Source organism: Rana temporaria, chromosome 2 (assembly GCF_905171775.1).
Source record: "Rana temporaria chromosome 2, aRanTem1.1, whole genome shotgun sequence".
Classification (NCBI taxonomy): domain Eukaryota; kingdom Metazoa; phylum Chordata; class Amphibia; order Anura; family Ranidae; genus Rana; species Rana temporaria.
Genome location: NC_053490.1, coordinates 282,915,032 through 282,936,943, shown reverse-complemented (window position 1 = coordinate 282,936,943; position 21,912 = coordinate 282,915,032). Strand labels below are relative to the sequence as shown.

Sequence of the window (21,912 nt, the reverse complement as noted above, 5' to 3'; positions counted from 1 at the left end):
TAACTGTTTCACATAGGCATGGCGTAGCTGATAATATCAGAACAGCATCCATCCCAGTAGTGAATAGGCGTCCTGGAGATCGGAGAAAGAACGCAGCCTGCCTCCCCTAACAATGTGCCTCAGTTTCACTATACCCTTTCCCGCCCAGACCTGTGGATCCGGAACCGAATTCATGTGCGGCAGATTAGGATTACCCCAGAGGGGGATGTGAGGTGAGAACGTCTCGGGGGAGACAAAACGGGTCCTGGTCTTGTGCCATACCGTAATGGTTGTACGCATCAGGTCTGTGATGCCAGGGTGGGATCTCGCCCCCCTGAACACCACATTACCAAGGGAGGAATACGACCCCATTATAGCTGCTTCCAGAGTCACTGCCAGGTTATCGCGGGGTTGGGAGAACCACCATCTGACCGTCACCAGGACAGCCGCCCAGAAGTAGACCTGGAAGTCCGGTAGGGACAAGCCCCCCCCCGATCAATGGGAAGCTGAAGGGTGGAGACAGCCAGCCGCGGGGGCCTCCCATTCGAGATAAAGGAGGACATTATACTTTTTATCTTGGCAAAAAACGCGGCGGGTGGAATCATAGGGGAATTTTGAAAGAAGTAAAGAAATTTAGGCAAATATACCATCTTAATCAGATTTACTCTACCCACCGGTGAAATGGGGAGATTCCTCCAGGTTGTACATTTCTGCGAAAAGTTTTTCAGCAGTGGTTGGAGGTTCAGCTCATAGTATGAGGACAGCGGAGTCCCGACCCTTACTCCCAGATATTTAAATTCAGGTGTCCAGTTTAGGGGGGTGCCCGTCGGCGGGTGAGGGCCCGACGCGTGTAGTGAGAAGAGGAGTGATTTTCCCCAATTGACCTTGATGCCCGAGAAGGAGCCGAAGACATCCACTATCTGAAGCGCGGGTGGGAGGGAGGAAGTATCCTTGAGGAAAAGGAGGGTGTCATTGGCATAAAGGGATATTTTATCCACAATTACACCTATCAGAATCCCTTTCACCTAGGGGTCAGATCTGATGCGAGCAGCCATGGGCTCCATGGCTAGCGCAAACAGACCAGGGGAAAGCGGGCAGCCCTGCCTGGTGCCCCTAAACAGAGGAAAAGACGATGACAGTGAGTTATTGGTGCGTATCCAGGCTGTAGGATTGCGGTATAGCATCTGAACCCACCCAATAAAACGGGGGCCAAACCCAAATTTACGGAGGACGGCCCAGAGGTAGCGCCACTCGACCGAGTCGAAAGTCTTCTCGGGGTCTAAGGAGGCCACCACCCCCGTACCGTCCCCACCTGCCTTGGAGAGATGGGTGAGGAGGCGACGGATATTAATATCGGTTCCCCTGCCCGGCATAAAGCCAGACTGATCTGCATGGACCAATGCGGTGATCACAGTGTTCAGTCGTCCAGCCAGCACCTTGGCCAAGAGTTTGGCATCCACATTGAGGAGAGATATTGGTCGGTACGAGGAACATTGTTCAGGGGTCTTACCCGGTTTAATAATGACAACAATTACCGCCTCAGCCATCGTCGGGGGAAGAGAGTCCCCCTCTGTGGCTTTTTGGAGCACAAGTTTAAATAATGGGAGAATTTCCTCTGCATACGTTTTAAAGAATTCGGCAGGGATGCCATCCGGGCCCGGCGTTTTGCCATTCTGCAAGGATGCTACCGCCCGCTGAAGCTCCTCCAATGTGATAGGGCCATCCAGCGCCTCCCTGTGTGTGGAAGTCAGGCACGGGAGCTCCGTCCCATCAAGGTAGTCCGCAAGCTCTGCATCCGTGCATACCATCCGAGAGCTGTAGAGCTCCTGGTAGAAAGATGCAAATCTGGCATTGATAGCGATGGGATCAGTCAAGGCCGTCCCATCAGAGTCGCATATCGCTTAAATAGTCACTGGAGAGGAGCTTTCCCGCGCCAGTCATGCCAACATACTACCTGTCTTCTCCCCATGCATAAATATTCTTTGGGACTGGTGTAGGAACTGAGTTTTTGTGGCTGCTGTGCGGAGCAAGAGAACATCTCTCAACGCTGCTTGAAAATCTGAATAGACCCTGGGGGACCCAGTAGTGGAGTATTCAAGTTTGAGTGCGGCCACCCTCCCCTCAGCTCTTAGGTGTAACGTCACACCAGTGGCTTCCACTGGGTACAACTATAGTTGCTTCTTTCCCAGTCAACTCTCTTCGTTTCTTCCTTCTTTCCGAATACACTCTCACTTCCTGCGGCCTATTTAAACTCCCAGCACTGACAGGAAGGGGTTCCTCTATTGCTGACAGAACGCCACTGTCAGCTGGGCTTCCAGTCTCACCTGATCTAAGCTCCAGCTTCCTGAACTGGACTCCTTGTTCGCTACAGCTCACAGCAACCAGGTCCAGGCTCCCAGGACGCTCATCCATGCCCAGCTCTCTTCAACCGCAAGTACTCTGCTATAGAAACCAAATGCTAAACGCTGATCTCCATACTTGCTACTTTGCTTCCAAGTTCATGTTTATTGCAATGCTGCCGAATGCTATGGAGATCTGCTGAAGTCTCTACTATAGCTTTCATGTTAAAGTTCATTGCTATAGATATCAATTACTATGCACTGCTCTCCATACTTGTCGCTTGCTTCCAAGTTAATGTTCACTGCTACAGATACCAGCTCTCATGTTAATGTTCACTGCTACAGATACCAGCTCTCATGTTAATGTTCACTGCTACAGATACCAGCTCTCATGTTAATGTTCATTACTAACCCCTAGTTTGCAGTCCCAGTACTGCAGCTATACTTATCCTTATACCATTAATACCAAGATTCACTTTAATGTTGCTTATGCTGGAATAAGCACGATTTACTTTACTGAGGCTGTGATGATAGAACCCAAACTCTTAACTGAGTTAAGAGTGAAACCTGGGTTCGAACCTGAGAAGTCTCCGCAGTTGCGATCCATAAACCTGAAACTAATTTGGCGTATTGTTACATTAGGGTGTCCTCCCTGAGGTCCCTCTGGACCCAACGAATGTGGGACTGCAAACTGCCTCTAGTAAAAGCCTTAAATGCATCCCAAAACATGGTCAGGGCTATAGAGTGATCCAGATCCTGCCAATATTGCATTGCCTCCGATCTATACGGCTCCGAGATCCTCGAATCCGACAGCCAAAACCTGGACAACCTCCACAGGCTCTCCCCCGATGCATGAAAACACATAGTTTCAACACAAGTGACGCGTGGTCAGATATGCCACGGGGGAGAATAGAGACGTCCCGAACTCTAGAGAGAACAGACCCCCCAGCATAGGCAAGGTCTATACGTGAAAGGGTCTTATGTGACAAGTGTAGGCCCGCTGGGAAGGGTTGCGCCACCTCCACACATCAGTCAGGTTGGAAGCCTCTGCCCAAGAGAGCAGCTCTGAAGATGAGCCCGCTATGGGTGAAAGTCTGTCCATCCCAGAGTCCGGAACTAGATTAAAGTCCCCCAGTATCACGACATTGTCTGTGGCAAAAGCGGCCATCTTAGAGATCAACTGGTTAAGTAGGCGTATGGAGGCCGGGGGGGGGGGCAGGTACAGTCCCACCACCACCAGCTCCAACCTATCCACTATGGCATGTAACATAACAAAGCGGCAGTCCGGATTTATTTCCAGTGCCAGCAGTCGAAACAGCAAGGATTTATGCACAAGAATGCTGACCCCTCTGGAGTAATTGGTATGCGTGGAGTGGTATAGATGTCCCACCCAAGGTTTCCGAAGACTCAAGAGCTTGCCGCCCGTTAAGTGAGTCTCCTGCAATATGCAGATTTGGGGGCGATACGTTTTAAGAAATTGAAACACCAATGACCTCTTCACAGAGGATTTTAGCCCCCTGGTGTTCCATGATATTATATTGCATTCAGCCATAATCACTTAGTGGCACATTTTCAGACCCGGATACATTCTCCAGAGTTGGATGCAGAGTCCGGGCCACTGCGCAGGTCAGGACAGAGCATCTCAAATAGTCTATGACATTCATAAAAACATCACTTGTGAAAAAACAGTACAAAAACAAGGTATACCAAAACATCAAATCGCAGTTCACCTTGGGATCTCGCCTCCTTCATTAACGTATCGCAATCAAGGAAGTGAAGCAACTTGAAGATAAGGGTGCAGGGTGGCGCTCCCTGTGGCCCCCTAGTGGATGGTATGCGATGGGCTCGTTCCACTGTAAAAAATGGGGAAAAGCGTGCAGAAGGGAGGATAAGTTACAGCAAGCGCTCAGCAAAGGCGGTGGGATCCGTACCCTCAGCCCCCTCCCCCCGGAAGACCCAGCACCCGCAAGTTATTTCGCCTGTTACAGTTCTCGGCGTCCTCGGCTCGGGCCTCCAGTGCCTTAACTTTAGTTTTTAACACATGCACATCATTTCCCTGGTCACGTACTGTGTCTTCAGTTTGAGAGACCCTCTGCTTCACTTCAGCCATGCGACCCCCGGAGTGTATCAAAGTCCTTCCTGATAAACTCCACATGGGTCTGAATGTGGTCTACCTTGCCTGTCAGGGTAGTGTTCGCCAGCATCACAGCCTTGAAATCAGCCGCCGTGGCTGGCAGCCGCTCCGGATCGTCGGCCTGGTTCTCCATCTGGGCAGGATGTTTAGGCGAGGCCGCGGCTGCGGCCTTGCCCGTGATGTCCGGTTTTGCGGCCTTTTTGCCTCTTTTCTGGTAGCTGCCTTTTCTCATACCCCAGGAGTACCGCCGAGGCTGGGGGCACACAAGGGGGTCTTTTTAGGTGGCTCTGCACCCTATAAAGGCTGGATTTAGAGCCGATCTGCTGGAGCTCAGACACTAGATGTCTGCTCCCATTGCCATCCGGACACGCCCCCATGGTTATATCTTCTTAGTCCTCTCCATAAAATTATCAAAAATTTGTGCTTAAAGTAGAACTATAGGCAACACTTTTTTCATTTTGGATAGAATAAGGGAGAGTTATAGCCCCTGTCAGTTTCTTTTTTACCATCCCTGTCTCATTGCAGAGAATTCCCTTCACTTCCTGCCCCATCACCAAACAGGAAGTGAGAGGAAATCTATGAAAATTAAGGGAATCCAATGCCCCCCCCCCAGTCCCTAAGAACTAGTGTCCCCAATTTCAGGGTGGATCTTAAACAGAAAGGGTGTGTCCTTGACAGGAAGGGGTGGGTCATTTTTAAATTAGGGGGTCACAAGTTTAGTCCGCCGCACGGGCCTATTGATTTCGACGTGGACGTAAACGACGTAAATCGCTATTCACGGACGACTTACGCAAACGACGTAAAAATTTCGAATCTCGAAGCGGGAACGGTGGCCATACTTTAACATTGTAACAAGTGAAATATTTGCGCTGTAAAGTGTTATACAAATTAATGTGTGTGTGTGCATATAACCACATACATATACAAGTACAAAAAATGGGTGGGGAAAATCCAAAAAAGGGGAGTGACACTAATATACCAGTAAACAATATTGTTGAATAGTCCTTAATCGAGGGCACAGTGCTGAAGAGGTCCAGGTACAACAAAATCCAACCATGTAGGGGTGCAGTTCATCAATACTACGTGGATAAGAGCCCCAGTTTTTGCACCTACATGTGAGTGCATCTCCACTGGTTTAAATCAGAAGACATTGCTACCCCTCTCTGTGACGTTATCACACCATTTGATTTCTACCCCTTTTTTACTTTTTCATGTAATACACCTTATGGAGACCCGTATGTGATATCCAACAACGGACCACACCCATCAGGATCAGGCTGATTTAATCCAGCTTGCCAGATTAGAGGTGAGCTGCTGGGATCACTAGAGGTGCATATATGAGATCTTGGTTACGGCTCACTCTCTATCTTTCACCCTTTTTGGATACAAGGCCTCCTTCTTCTGAAATACTTTGACCCTTATTTTTATTTTTATATTTATTTTTATTTCTATTTTTATATTTTATTTTTTTGTTGTGTTTTTCAACATTTTTCACTTCACAACGTTATTGATTGGATTAAGTATTGATGAACTGCACCCCTACATGGTTGGATTTTGTTGTACCTGGACCTCTTCAGCACTGTGCCCTCGATTAATGACTATTCAACAATATTGTTTACTGGTATATTAGTGTCACTCCCCTTTTTTGGATTTTCCCCACCCATTTTTTGTACTTGTATATGTATGTGGTTATATGCACACACACACATTAATTTGTATAACACTTTACAGCGCAAATATTTCACTTGTTACAATTATCACTTTTTGTCTATCGAGGTAGACCTCTTTTTTATTTGCAGCAGTATCCCCACTTTTCACTTGTCCCCTCACTCTAGACAGCACAGGAGTTCACTTCACTCATACTTTAACATTGTTATTCCATCTAATAGATGGAATAACTTTAGGCCTGATAATGCCTAACGTAAACAGCATAAAAGTAATGCGTCGGCCGGGCGTACGTTCGTGAATCGGCGTATCAACTAATTTACATATTCTACGCCGACCGCAATGAAAGCGGACATCCTAAATATTGCAATCTAAGATAGGACGGTGCAAGCGGTCGTATCTTAGATATGTTTAAGCGTATCTCTGTTTGAGCATACACTTAAACATAAGTCGGCGTAGATTCTGAGTTAGGTCGGCTTATCTACTGATAAGCCGGCCTAACTCTTAGGCCCCTTTCAGACCGAGGCAGGAGCTGCGGTGGCGGTATAACGCCGCTAAAAATAGCGGCGCTATACCGCCGGGATTGCCGTGGGATTCGGCCGCTAGCGGTGCGGTATTAACCCCCGCTAGCGGCCGATAAAGAGTTAATACCGCCCGCAATGCGCCTCTATAGAGGCGCATTGCGGGCGGTATTGCCGCGGTTCCCATTGTTTTCAATGGGAAGGAGCGGTGAAGGAGCGGTATACATGCCGCTCCTCTCACCGCTCCAAAGATGCTGCTGACAGGAGATTTTTTTGTCTCCCGCCAGCGCATCGCCTCAGTGTGAAAGCCCTCGGGCTTTCACATTGAGTCTGCAGTGCAGGAGTTTTTCAGGCGGGATAGCAGCGCTATTTTTAGCGCTTTACCGCCTGAAAAACTCCTCAATGTGAAAGGGGCCTTACTGAATCTACCTAAATGAGCAGAAACTTCTGCTCACATTCTGGGGTAAGGCATTGGATGGGCAAAAGCACCATCAAAGATAAATAAGCAGGTTTGGCTCAATATAGTGTGTCTGCATGGTAATGTAGAGTAGCACAGTGTATCCAAACCCAAGAACAAAAACTGAATGTATTGCAGCTTACCTTTCCTTTGATCACTCTGCTGACTTCCATCGTCCAATCATGCTGTTTTTTTATATTCTTTGCATGTGATTGGGTATTCTTTGCAAAGTGAAGCTTTACCTCATTTACTAAGCTCTGGAGCAAAGTTCACAGCCTACTTGCCTTTAATAAATCCACCCCAAAGTATCAGCATTGGATCTGACTGATAGCAAAGCACCTAGCGTTTTCAAAAGGTGGACCTTTACCCTTTTTTAAAAATAAATATTTTTAATAAAATTACCATGCTAGTATGAAATAATCCTATATTTAAAATCAGGATATGGAATATGAAATTCATTAATAATACAAACATTCTGTGCTTTTATTTACAATTGCTGTTTTTCACTTCCTGGTTATGTGAGGCACTGGTGATGTTACCTTGGGCTCACAGCTGCATCCTGGGAAGTTCCTGTCACATGTTTCAGGAACCAGAGTTCAGTTCCAGGAACTAAAGGGAGATGGATTAATCTGCAATTAGTCAAAATGGCCATCTTGGGAGGAATGGGGAGGAAAACAAAAAGATTTATGCAAAGATTAAAAATCCTGCAATTATCGGTTTGTAGATTATCATTACTAAACATTCCTAAAGATGGCTTTGTTGTAATTTTTATGAGAAGGGTGAAGTTCCTCTATTATAGCAGCCTATGTATTTCATCAGCAAAGTCTTATAAAGTGGTAATTGCTAAATGTAAAAAATATTCCTTTAAGCTAGGAGTGGTCAAGACTATTAGCGAGCCCCTTGCCCCGCTACTGGTAAAATCTCTGCCAATACACCATCCTCACTGACATATAGTATTGTGTATAATCAATAAACAGCTCGTGTATACAGTCTAAGTGCAGTTCTGGTAGCTGTAAAGCACAATTCATGTTACTGACGTCAGACCGCTACAAGAAGATTTAATCGGATGGTTGCCAAAGTTACTGCAATTTTTGTTTTGATCCTTGCCTTGTTACAATAATGTACATGGAGCAAATGCATGCTTATTGTATCACTGGAGCATATTTTTTCAGACCTGCTCTATCATAACATGCAAAAGGGGAGAATTTTTAATCATTTCTTGTATTTCTCTTCAAATGCATAATGATTTGGTTAATAGAATATTAACTATCAGCTCCTACAGTATATTCAGCTTCTTTAGCTAAGCCTTGAAAATAAAAGATAGAAGCTGATTGGCTGCCATTAACAATTGCTCCAGTTTTGATAAACTCCCCTCTATGCATACCCAGAAAGTAACACAGATCCACACCTCCTTCAGGACACGTGATTTTCTAGTAAAGAAGGAAATACCATTAAAGAGGAAGTAAACCCTAATGGGTTTTACTTCCTCTGTCTTTCCCTGCAAAGCAAAAGCATAATGGGCTAGTATGCATTGAATACTAGCCCAGTATGTGGCACTTATCTGCAATTGAAACCTGCGCTGTCCCTGCTGGTGGAAGCCTCCATCTTCTGCCCTCTTCCTTCCGGGGGCCGCTGACTCCGGCTCTTTGACTAGCTCATACGTGCGGGAGCCCTCAGTCATGGCACATACAAGCGAAGAAACGGTACGGAGGTCCGTTTCTTAACAGTGCATGCGCCAATGACAATAAATATCTCCTAAACGGCGCACGTTTAGTAGATATTTCCACTACCTATAGGTAAGCCTTATTCTAGACTTATCTATGGGTAAAAGTTAAAATAAAACAAGGACAAGGTGCGCCAGACTCAGTGTAGTATTTAGGGGTTCATTTAATAAGACAAACAAGCTACTCACAAAGGGATGATGATATCAGGCACATAAGTAGTAAAGGGTCCGGAATCACTATGCGGTCCATAATGCAGTCCGTGATGTAAGGAGTTGAGTCCCAACAATAATGGTGGTAAGCCGCTAGAGCAGTGATTCTCAACCTGGGGGTCGAATGACGATTTGCCAGGGGTCACTGAATCCTCTCCCAGCCTTTTTGTAGCCGCCCAGCTGGGCTGTTCCTGGAACCTGCAGCCGCCAACTCTACGTCTTTGAGTCTGATTCACAAGGGCCCTTGCAAGAATCAGTAATTAATGTAAATTAGTGAGACTCTCATGAACCTAGGAATGGTACCATTCATCTAACTGAGAAGGCAGTCTATGCTCGCAAGCGCCCCTAACGGGCAGTTCTACAAATCAGTCAATATCTGTGTTGCGGCCGGGTGGTGCACAATAAAATTATAATCCACGGGTGACAGTTAATGAAGAAACTATGCAAAAAAATGTCTGAGGTAGCGGAACGTTGGTGGATTGATCGCTCGTCAGCGTCAACCGCTTCTGTGTAACACTGGAACAGTTAACTAGGCCGTTAAGCTCTGGCTATGGGCCGAATACGGGTTGGTGGCCTGTGAGATGGCGCTAGGTATCTGTACTAAACAAGAGTCTGAAGTCGAGCAGGTGCTCTCTCACCCAACAGGCCGATCCGCCTGATCTCTCCTCAGGAAAAGGGCGCGTTGATAGATACTACTCCGCAGTCTGAAGAGTCCCAAACGAGGGTGCTCCACTGTGTTTGTTGTCAGCTGGGCTGCCTCTTCGATCTCCAGGAACACAGGCTGGATGCTGGGGTCTTGCTTCCTTCTGGATGGCTGGTCCCCTGGTGAATAGGCCCAGGCTTCTGGCCTAGTAGCACGGCTGGGTTTATCAGCAGCTCTGCAGAGGAGAAGAATGCAGGTCCCGAGAGCACGAGGTAAGCCCCTCCCTTCTCTTAAATAACTTTCCACGTCCATTCTAACTGGCTGAATGGAGTTGTCACTTACTCCAATGGTACGGGGCAATGCAAGGGGCGTAGTTTTTTTTCTCCTTAGAGTCAAATGGAGTCCATATCTCCTGCTACTCATAGCCCTGCAATGCATAACTTCATAACAATGTCTAACATATTTTACAAATGTGAATGTAATTCCAGCGGGGAGGGCCTGCTGAGATTCTGACAGGGTGACCCTGCTACATATATATTTATATCTAGATCAGGAGCAGACTAGATCAGGACAAGGCAAAGCAGGGATCAAAATCGTGACGCCCCGGGGGAAGGGAGGAGAAGCCTTAAAAGGAGTTGTAAAGGAAAAAAAATGTTTTGCTGTAATGACTGTTTACAGGGTATAGAGACATAATAGTTAACTGATTCCTTTTAAAAATTATTAAAAATAGATAAAAAACAATCATATAATGTACCTGCAGTTTCTAGTTTTGTTTTTGCATGTTGTTTCCTTCTTCTCTGATGTACAGAGTCACAGAGCCAATACAGGGCAGTGATGGTTTGGAAAACGAAACTGATTGGTGCTGAGGGGTTTTAGACACACAGTAATTACACCTCCTTGATTAGTGACCACAGAGAGAAAGCTCCCAGTACTGTGGTTATCAGAAAACAGACAACCAGGAAGTGTGGAGATCAGAGAAGAATTTTTTTTTTCATTATTGTGCTCATTAGACTTAAAAAAGAAAAAAAAATGTTTTACTCATTTGGAAATGCCTGTTGCTATGCGGTCCCACAAAATCTGCCTTTGGAATCACCTAGGATTCTGACATCATCTCCCTCTAATGCTCCTGGGAAATGTGTGTCATCATTTCCCAGGATTCAGTGCGCTACCCAATTATCACTCCCCATCCAAGACTTCCAGGAAGTAAGTGCTTGTGGGCTTCACAATGCCCACAAGCAAAATGACAACGGTGTGGACATAGTTTTATAAACTATCTTTTTTGAATAACTATGCGGAGCGGCGGCGGATTGTAAAATAGTAAGTGACCGGATTTATATTATATATTTATATTATAAAAACGCATGATGAAAGGACATACATTTTAAAAATGCTAATTGTGGTTGGAACCACACTTTAAGATAAAAAAAAATCCTTTACAAGCCCTTTAAGTAGCCACCAGGCAGCTGAACACTAATTAGTGTGATTGCAATAGCCTGCTGGGTCCTGGGAGACACCTGCTGGTGGACACTGGAACTGCAGCAAACAGCCCAAATAAGGATAGTGCCACCAGCAGGTGAACTTAATCCTAACAGATTCCCCCTCTTAAGGAGCGGCCTCTGGGCGCTCCATAGGGCCCCACCACCAGGGTCTGCAAGCTGACGAGCGCTCCACTGTTCATGTCTAAAGGCCTGGTGAGAACTCCGACACCGGGGTCCCAAAACTGTCTGGGTTCTCTGCTGGTCAGATCCCTAAGGAGGCGCAACACCAAAGGCTTATTCTTAAAAGCAGCATATGTCCCAATGCTGGGACGCCAAAGGACACCCGACTGCCCAATGCCAGAGTTCCTGGTTCGTGCAGGTACCCCGATGCCAGGAAATTCCTTCACAACTGGACCTTCTCTCTCTCTGTTGCTAAAGGCTGCTCTGCACTGTACCCATCTCTCGGGTCTACCCAGCGCATAGGTTACCCTACTCGGGTCCCCAAATGCACCAGGGATCGCAGAGATGACCCCTGGGTCAGGACAAAGCTCAAATGGAACACTGTCCTTTACCATGGGACCTCTACTACCGGGGCTGTAACAGCAGATTTGGCTCTCAAGGTCAAAGGGGAGATCTGGACCTCCTGACCTTGGCACAACAGGATCCTCTGGCTGCAAAAAGAACTCAGGATGAGCAAATGTAGGGATCTTGACCCTCCCACACAACCCTTTTTATCCACATAACACTGGATTTTTAGAAGCCTCAGACACATCAGTAGGTGGGAGTTTAACCCGATCAGAGTCCAGCTTAACAGCAAGTAGGGATTTGGCATAGTCCAGAGGGGGCGGCAGCCCCGGAACCAGCATAGTCCAGAGGGACGGTAGCCCCGGAACCAGCATAGTCCAGAGGGGCCGTGGCACCAGATTAACAGGCTGGGCAGCGGGCACATCAGACTGGGTAGCAGCCCGGGAACCAGCATAGTCCAGCAGGGCAACGGCAGCCCGGGAACCCGCCTTGGCAAGCTTGTCAATAGATGGCAGGTCACCCGTGGCAGATTAGGCAACAGACGGCAGCATGGAGAAGGATTGTACACCATCGGCAAGCGGCAGGAATGAACACCATCAGCAGTCGGCATCAGCATGGAGGAGGCAGGGACCCCATCAGCAGGCAGCAGCATGGAGGAGGCCTGGACATCAGCAGCAGGCGGCAACATGGAGGAGGACTGGATCGCATGAGCATTCGGGATGGAGGAAGACTGGATCGCATCAGCAGCAGTCGTCTGCATGGAGACTGGATCATATCAGGCACCGGACCGGAGGGAACAGGATCAGCAGGCAACATGGATAGTGGCAGAGTTATAAGAGCAGGAGATGAGTTTTGTTTCTTTTTCTTTGGCTTAGATATTGGAGTCCTGCGTGTAGTTGCCTTGTGCTGACCAGATTGTATTGCTGATGGTGGAAAGGTAGTAACAGTACTAGGAAGAATAGAGGGAAGAGTATCAGAAATACAGGAAGAGGCCTGAGATGTTTCCATGGGTAACGGCACTACAGGGGAAGTGTGCTAACTGGTGGCAGGGTACTTATGTGACTCATCTAGCACTGGGGATATGATCTATGACCAAGCTTGTAGCATAGGTTGCAATAAAGTCAATTTGTCTCTCCCTTGCTCAATTAAACAGTGCACAGAAGCAATACATTCCAACACCACCCGTTGAGAAAATAGTAGCTCAGAACAGACCTAAATTAAAGGTTGTACTTAACTAAATGAAAATTTACCCTCAACGGCTAAAGCATGTGCTGTTAAAATGCTTCCAAGCAGCTCCTCCTCAGTTAGATCCTGCCAAGTGAATGACACAAATCCTTATCCTCTACTGCAAGCTGCACAAGGCAAATAACCTGCACTCTCAGCATTGTGAAAGGAAAAAAACATCCAAAGCAACTGGCTCCCAGTTCCCAAGTGTAGCCGATCTGGTCGTTGGCGGGCGTAACGATTATGTCAGGATCAGCGTCTAAGGTGACCAGACACATAGGCTACACAGAGGAACTGAGACCAAACAAAGGATATATATATTAAAGTGACATTTATTTACAGTGAGAAATAGCAAACAATAAACACAGCAAACACGCCACACAGTAAACATGAACTACCCCAAACAGAACCAAAAACCACACTAACAAGAACTGTTGAACCTGAACAACTAACTAATATATATACAGACCAAACTAGGGACAAGGGTACAAGGATTGCAAGGAACTGTCCTCCCCTAATATATGCCAACTCTTTTTTATTCTCTGCAAGGAAGGGGGATCACGGCTGGAAACAGAACAGAGGGAGGCAGGAGCAAGGCACAGACTGGATCAGGGAACAAAATCTGATGCCTCGGGGGAAGGAAGGAGATGCCTTAAAGAGGAAGTAAACCCTCTTAAATTAATACAGGGAAAAAACCCACTTGCCAAAGAAAGGCATAATGAGCTAGTATGCATAGCATACTAGCTCATTATGTGGCACCTACCTGAAATCGAAGCCCCCGAAGTGCTCCTTGTTCCCCTCCACCGCCATGTCCCCTCACAGCTTCTTCCTGGTATCGCTGCTCCGGCTGTGATTGGCAATGACGTCACTCCCGCGCATGTGCGCAGGAACAACATGAACCCACGCATGCGGAGGGACCTGCATAATCCCATTCAGAATGCCGGGACGCTCAGTGTGCCTGCGCCGTTGTCTTCGGCGCACAAGCGCCGTAGACATCGGTGCAGTGTTTTCTGCATATATCTCCTTAACCGTGTAGGTTAAGGAGATATTTCTTGCACCTACAAGTAAGCCCTAATCTTGGCTTACCTGTATGTTCAAGTTGTCAAAGTGGGTTTACAACCACTTTAAAGTAGCCACCAGGCAGCTGAACACTAATTAGTCAGATTGCGATAGCCTGCTGGATCCTGGGAGAAACCTGCTGGTGGACACTGGAACTGCAGCAAACATCCCAAAGCAGGATAGTGCCACCAGCAGGTGAACTTAATCCTAACACCAGATTTCTTTTTGTCTTTTCATCAGTTTTGGAGGGACATCCATTTCTTGGTAATGTCACTGTTGTGCCATTTTTTCTCTACTCGATGACTGTCTTCACTGTGTTCCATTGTAATATCTAATGCCTTGGAAATTCTTTAGTACCCTTCTCCTGACTGATGCCTTTTAACAGCGAGATCCCTCTGATGCTTTGGAAGCTCTCTGTGGACCATAGCTTTTACTGTTGGATGTGACTAAGAAAATGTCAAGAGAGACCTACTAGAACAGCTGAATTTTATTTTCAGTTAATCAGAGGCACTTTAAATGATGGCGGGTGTGTACTGACTCCTATTTAACATGAGTTTGAATGTGATTGCTTAATTCTGAACACGGCTACATCCCCAGTTATAAGAGGGTGTGCACACTTATGCAACCACATTATTATTATTTTTTTTTTTTTTACTTCCCCCCTAAAAGATTTCAGTTTGTTTTCCAGTTGAGTTGTACAGTTTATAGGTCACATTAAAGGTGGAGAAAGTGATGATTTATCTCTGTCTCATCTTTTTACATCACAAAAACCTGACATTTTAGCAGGGGTGTGTAGACTTTTTATATCCACTGTAGGTCCATATAAAATCTGATAGAGATGTTGCTATGCATATCAGTAAAATGCACGCATGTCCGAATGCTGAAAATCTACCATAAGGATGGATCGATTGATTGATGGGCGACAGCATGTGGAAATGCATGCACTTTACTGAATGCACAGTACATGCAAGGAATTCAACAATAACAGGCTCGTGGTCAGAGGCGTGTGCGCAGGGGGTGTGCCTGGGCACACTCTAATCACTACGCGAAGTGCTGATTCTCCCTACCGCTCGGGCTTCCCTCATGTTGCCCTCGCCCTGCAGTGCTACTGGCTTCTTTCCTCTCCACCAGCTGCTGCAGGGAATGTTTTAGGATAGGGAGCGGGGGAAGGGGCTAGTAAATATGTCATTTACCAGTGCCTTCCTTTTCTAAATGAACACATACTCTCACTGTGTTCATAACTGAAGCATAATAAACTGTGTTTACTATACTTCAGTTTGTGAATGAACAGGAAGCACCTCAGCACAGAACACTTCCCATTCAGTCACTGCATCATGGAGCTGAGGCTGCAGAGAAAGTCATGTGTGTTTGAGCTTCGGGGTGCTCACCCTAATGTAATAGGCTGCACATGCCTATGCTTGTGGTCATATCAGCTGCACACATTGCCTTATGGGCAATACAGAGATATAGGCAAGTTGTCTCTGGAGACTGTATAAGCGTGAGACAACATCATCTTTGATGCAGCCTAGAGTTCCACCTATCTTGCAGTGCTCAGTATTGGATTGTTGGTGTGGACTGTAAGACTTTACCATATACCAGAAGATCTTGGTCACTCACCTGTGACATTCACACATCTTATGGACATACACAGAATCCACTCATCCTTATGGATTTCCAGCATTTGGACATGCGTGCATTTTACTGATATGCACAGCAAATCCCCTGGCATTATTTTGTATTGATATATGCTGTACATAGACGCTCCTTGCCCTGTAGCATCAGCACAGTGCCACCTACAGGGCAGAATGGATGCCTGCACCTCCCCACACACTATATATACTGTACATAGACGCTCCTTGCCCTGTAGCATCAGCACAGTGCCACCTACAGGGCAGAATGGATGCCTGCACCTCCCCACACACTATATATACTGTACATAGACGCTCCTTGCCCTGTAGCATCAGCACAGTGCCACCTACAGGGCAGAATGGATGCATGCACCTCCCCACACACTCTATATACTGTATATAGACTCCCCTTGTTCTGTTGCATCAGCACAGTGCCACCTACAGGGCAGAATGGATGCATGCACCTCCCCACACACTCTATATACTGTATATAGACTCCCCTTGTTCTGTTGCATCAGCACAGTGCCACCTACAGGGCAGAATGGATGCCTGCACCTCTATGGGTGGAAAGTGACAGGAAATTGCACCCTGTACTGTTGTCACCAGAACAGGAAAAGAGGTGGGTTTAACCCTTTCCAACCCTACAACTCTGCTGAAAGCTAAAACGCGTAGCTTTCAGTGTGTGATAGAGCAGGGAAGGATTAGAATCCCTGTCTGATTGTCCTGGTGAAGATGGTGATGGGACAAGGGAATATCTCCCAGCAGTCCCCAGGAGGGAAGGTGCTGGCCAGTCTTTAACCCTACAACTCTGCCCAAAGCTAAAACAAGTAGCTTTCAGTGTGTGATAGCGCAGGGAAGGGAGGGGAATTCCAGATAATTGGCCTCTTACTTCCTGTTGGGTTCCAGAAACAGGAAGTAATTACAAATCTCCCCAAATGCAAACCTGGCAGGGGGTTTATCACGCTTTCTGTCTGCTGTTGCATACATATACACTATAATGGCCATCCGAGTCCTAGAGAGCCCAATGCGGGCACTGACTAGAGGCGACTGAGAGAACTGCAGCTTGTACACACAGTCACGTGGTATGGAGCCACTGATACCCTGAGGGGAGGGGCGACCGCGGCGGAGACTGCAGGTGAGGAAGGGCGCACAGCGCGAATAGGCGGAGCTTGCGGGGGGGGGCGGAGTGTGAGAGCAGGCGGCGCGCTCCCGCTCCAGACAGCCGTGTTGCTCGCCGTGCCCGCAGACACAAAGCTCTGTCCGCCGGTGTATATCCGCTCCCAGAGAGAGAGCCCACCCCCTCTGCTCCCCCGGGCCCTCCCCTCCTCTTCTCTACTCCGGAGCCGCCATCTATTCCCAATGTTAGCCGCAAAGAAGCCAGAGTCCAGCGGGGGCGAGAACGGAGCCGAGTCTCAGCCCCCTGTCCCTATATCTGTCTCCTCCTCATCATCATCTTCATCCTCGTCTTCTTCCTCCTCCGGGATCATGGCTTCCCCGGACACCGGCACCTCACTAGAGAGAACCCCTAGGAAGAAAGAGAGGACCTCCCCCGGGCCGCCCCCTGTACCCGGGATCATGGCGGGTGGGGGAGGGGGAGATCGAGACCGAGACCATGGGGGACAACCGGAGACCCCTGAGGGGCGCAGGACAAGCCGGAGGAAGAGGGCCAAGGTGAGAGCATCGGCCGATCTCCATGAGATTCACTACACACTGACGATCCCCTTCATATTCACCACACACTGCAATCTGATTGGACGATCGCCTTCATATTCACCACTGATTGGACGATCCCCTTCATATTCACCACACACACTACAATCTGATTGGACGATCCCCTTCATATTCACTACACACTGTACAATCTGATTGGACGATCCCCTTCATATTCACTACACACACTACAATCTGATTGGACGATCCCCTTCATATTCACTACACACTGTACAATCTGATTGGACGATTGTCTTCATATTCACCACATACTACAATCTGATTGGACGATCACCTTCATATTCACCACATACTACAATCTGATTGGACGATCACCTTAAAATTTGTCACATACTGGTCAAATTGAAGGATCCCCTTTGTATTGGCCACACACTGTGCAATCTGATTGGACCATCCCCTTTATATTGAACACAGACTGGTAAATCAGATTATATAGAGCATAAAAATAATATACAATCCGATAGTACAGTGTGTGGCCGTTATGGCAAAGCTGCTACAATCGGATTGTATAGTGTGTGTTGCCATCATAAGAGGCTGTGCAATCTGATTGGACAATCCCCTTTATATTGGCCACACACTGTGCAATCTGATTGGCCACACACTGTACAATCTGATTGGACCATCCCCTTTTATATTGGCCACACACTGTACAATCTGATTGGACCATCCCCTTTATATTGGCCACACTGTACAATCTGATTGGACCATCCCCTTTATATTGGCCACACACTGTACAATCAGATTGTATGGAGTATGAGCAGCATACAAATATTATTGTGTGGCTATTATAAATAAGATTGTACGGTGTGAGGCTACCATAAGAGGCTGTGCAATCTGATCATATATATTTTTATGCTGATCACACACTATACAATCTGATTGTATACTAGTTCTTCTCTGTACATACATCCTTGATTCCTGGTGGATCTGTTGGGATAGTAATACGGATTTTCTATCTGACAGCCCATGTGATGGGTATTCCCCACACACACACACGGAAGTGGATGTCATTTGTGTCGGTACGTTATTGATGGCGTATCGGTTTCCACCATGTAATCTGCTGTACAATCGTATTGATGAGCAAAGACTCTCCGTTGTTCATGGAAAGCAATCGTTGATTGAGGCAATGTAAAGCCATCGGGAGGGAGATGAGATGGAATCGCATCTCCATCATGTAATGAAATAGAAGCGCACTTTGGTTGGCCATACACTATACAATCTGATTGGATTAGTTTGGTGTTGTCCTTGTGTATTTGTGGAACCCCCTATAGTGGCCATACACTATACAATCTGATTGTACAAGGGCCTATGTGATTGGATTAGTTTGGTGTTGTCCTTGTGTATTTTTGGTGGCCATACACGCAAGGATCTGATTTGAACGATTGTTTTGCAGGCACACACCATGGATTGGTTGTATTTGATTGTCAATGTCCTGAACATATAATCTGTGGGAAAGTAGATGGATCAGTGAGTGGGATGTCTTTGCCTGTTGGCCGGTAAACGTGACAATGCAATCCTATTGGTGAAAGGTTGCTATGGGTAACGGCCTTGGTTGTAGGTCAGGCTGCTGATTGGATGTCTTGCTCCCAGCTGTGTTAGGTCATGTGACCTTGTGCTGCAGATGGGCCATGTGATGTGACTGCAGTGGCCGTGGTGCTGCTCACTTCCTGGCTTTGTGCACCATCTGCTACAGGGAACAATGGGCCCATTAGAAGGAGAGGAGATGTAACAAAGGGCTGGGCCTGAGCACGGCTCCCAGCTTTTCTTACATAGCAAGGGGCCCGTTCTCCTAATATTCTATAGTGACTGGAGCCTTGTCTATGGCAGCGCCCCCCGCTGGTCACATAATACAAGCTATTGTGGCCCAGGACTATGGCGCTGTGCTGGCTGTGGCAATATAACTATAAAAAGGAAAGGCACGCAGGAGGGCCAAAACCTGCCCTCGTACACATTACTGTCAGCTGCTGTACTAACAATCCCATGTTGGTACAGCAATCGTCTCTGCTGTGTTATTGTGTTCGGACTGGGGGGGAGGGGGTGCATGCAACATTACACCCCACCCCCCGCCACAAAATACCGGGCAGCAGACCTTTTCCAGTCAAACAAAGCTGGCCAAACTTTTGGGCCGATGCCACCCAAAATTTGAGGATTAGCGCCTCATCTGTGTCAGTGGGGAGGAATGGCGCCATCGGTGTCAGCGGGGAGGAATGGTGTCAGCGGGGAGGAATGGCGCCATCGGTGTCACGGGGGAGGAATGGCGCCATCGGTGTCACGGGGGAGGAATGGCGCCATCGGTGTCACGGGGGAGGAATGGCGCCATCGGTGTCACGGGGGAGGAATGGCGCCATCGGTGTCACGGGGGAGGAATGGCGCCATCGGTGTCACGGGGGAGGAATGGTGTCACGGGGGAGGAATGGTGTCACGGGGGAGGAATGGTGTCACGGGGGAGGAATGGTGTCACGGGGGAGGAATGGTGTCAGCGGGGAGGAATGGTGTCAGCGGGGAGGAATGGTGTCAGCGGGGAGGAATGGTGTCAGCGGGGAGGAATGGTGTCAGCGGGGAGGAATGGTGTCAGCGGGGAGGAATGGTGTCAGCGGGGAGGAATGGTGTCACGGGAGAGGAATGGCGCCATCGGTGTCACGGGGGAGGAATGGCGCCATCGGTGTCAGCGGGGAGGAATGGTGTCAGCGGGGAGGAATGGTGTCAGCGGTGTCACGGGGGAGGAATGGCGCCATCGGTGTCACGGGGGAGGAATGGCGCCATCGGTGTCACGGGGGAGGAATGGCGCCATCGGTGTCACGGGGGAGGAATGGCGCCATCGGTGTCACGGGGGAGGAATGGCGCCATCGGTGTCACGGGGGAGGAATGGCGCCATCGGTGTCACGGGGGAGGAATGGTGTCACGGGGGAGGAATGGTGTCACGGGGGAGGAATGGTGTCACGGGGGAGGAATGGTGTCACGGGGGAGGAATGGTGTCAGCGGGGAGGAATGGTGTCAGCGGGGAGGAATGGTGTCAGCGGGGAGGAATGGTGTCAGCGGGGAGGAATGGTGTCAGCGGGGAGGAATGGTGTCAGCGGGGAGGAATGGTGTCACGGGAGAGGAATGGCGCCATCGGTGTCACGGGGGAGGAATGGCGCCATCGGTGTCAGCGGGGAGGAATGGTGTCAGCGGGGAGGAATGGTGTCAGCGGTGTCACGGGGGAGGAATGGCGCCATCGGTGTCACGGGGGAGGAATGGCGCCATCGGTGTCACGGGGGAGGAATGGCGCCATCGGTGTCACGGGGGAGGAATGGCGCCATCGGTGTCACGGGGGAGGAATGGCGCCATCGGTGTCACGGGGGAGGAATGGCGCCATCGGTGTCACGGGGGAGGAATGGTGTCACGGGGGAGGAATGGTGTCACGGGGGAGGAATGGTGTCACGGGGGAGGAATGGTGTCACGGGGGAGGAATGGTGTCACGGGGGAGGAATGGTGTCACGGGGGAGGAATGGTGTCACGGGGGAGGAATGGTGTCAGGGGGGAGGAATGGTGTCAGCGGGGAGGAATGGTGTCAGCGGGGAGGAATGGTGTCAGCGGGGAGGAATGGTGTCACGGGAGAGGAATGGCGCCATCGGTGTCACGGGGGAGGAATGGCGCCATCGGTGTCAGCAGGGAGGAATGTGTCAGCGGGGAGGAATGGCGCCATCAGTGTCACAGGGGAGGAATGGTGTCACGGGGGAGGAATGGCGCCATCGGTGTCAGCAGGGAGGAATGGTGTCAGCGGGGAGGAATGGCGACATCAGTGTCACGGGGGAGGAATGGTGTCACGGGGGAGGAATGGTGCCTACGCCATCTGTGTCAGTAATAGTGTCCAGTCAGTGGGAAGAATAGTGTCCCATTGTTGCTGATGGTGGGAAGAATAATACCCCAAGGGCTGGATAAAAGCAAGCAAATGGGCGCAGTTTGGAGACCACTGGTCTATATTCCGCAGCGCTGATCGATCAGACACTTTCCAGCAGTGCAGTTGAACAAAAGTCGATCGGTAGATCATGTTGTGTACAAACCGCAATGGCCGTATGTGGATCAGAATTCAGCGGTCTCTGCTAAACTGGCCATATGTCAAACCACGTATGATTGTCCTAAGGGTGGGTACAGACCATGTGAAATGTGTGCGGTTCCCCAGGGAGCCGCCGATCTTCGATCTGTGTGGCCATCCGTGTTGGACAGAAGTCAGTCAGACCGAGTTTTGTAGAACGGCCATTTTCATTGCTCAATGGCTGCAGATGCTGATTAGTGTATTCCGTCCCACTGTCAGAATACAACGTCACAGCGGGGAGGATTCCGCCACATTCCTCGCCTGTGCAGATGGAGGAATCCATTTTTTTTTTTTTCGTTTAGCTTACCAGCTGACCAAAAAGAAAGCAAGCAATACATACACATCTTCAATTTGTATGAAAGATCTAAATGGGAATGTAGGAAATAGAGGAGTCCACTTGTAAATGTCATTTAAATCCCAACTGCAGTCATTGAAAAAGAAGCTGAGCTTGTGGTCTTCCCACACTGCCAGGGTTAAACACTTAGGCCCCTTTCACATTGAGGCATTTTTCATGCAGTACA

At 48.4% G+C, this 21,912-nt stretch overlaps 1 protein-coding gene across 1 annotated transcript in view; it reads left to right on the top strand.

The window, feature by feature from the left end:
- The first annotated feature begins 16,783 nt into the window (after window positions 1–16,783).
- The window catches only part of KDM1A (lysine demethylase 1A), a 39,901-nt gene continuing 34,772 nt past the window's right edge, over window positions 16,784–21,912 (top strand). The window contains exon 1 of the mRNA XM_040337123.1: window positions 16,784–17,256. Coding sequence (XP_040193057.1) covers window positions 16,945–17,256 — 312 coding nt within the window. The 5' untranslated portion in view covers window positions 16,784–16,944. The remainder of the gene's footprint in view (window positions 17,257–21,912) is intronic.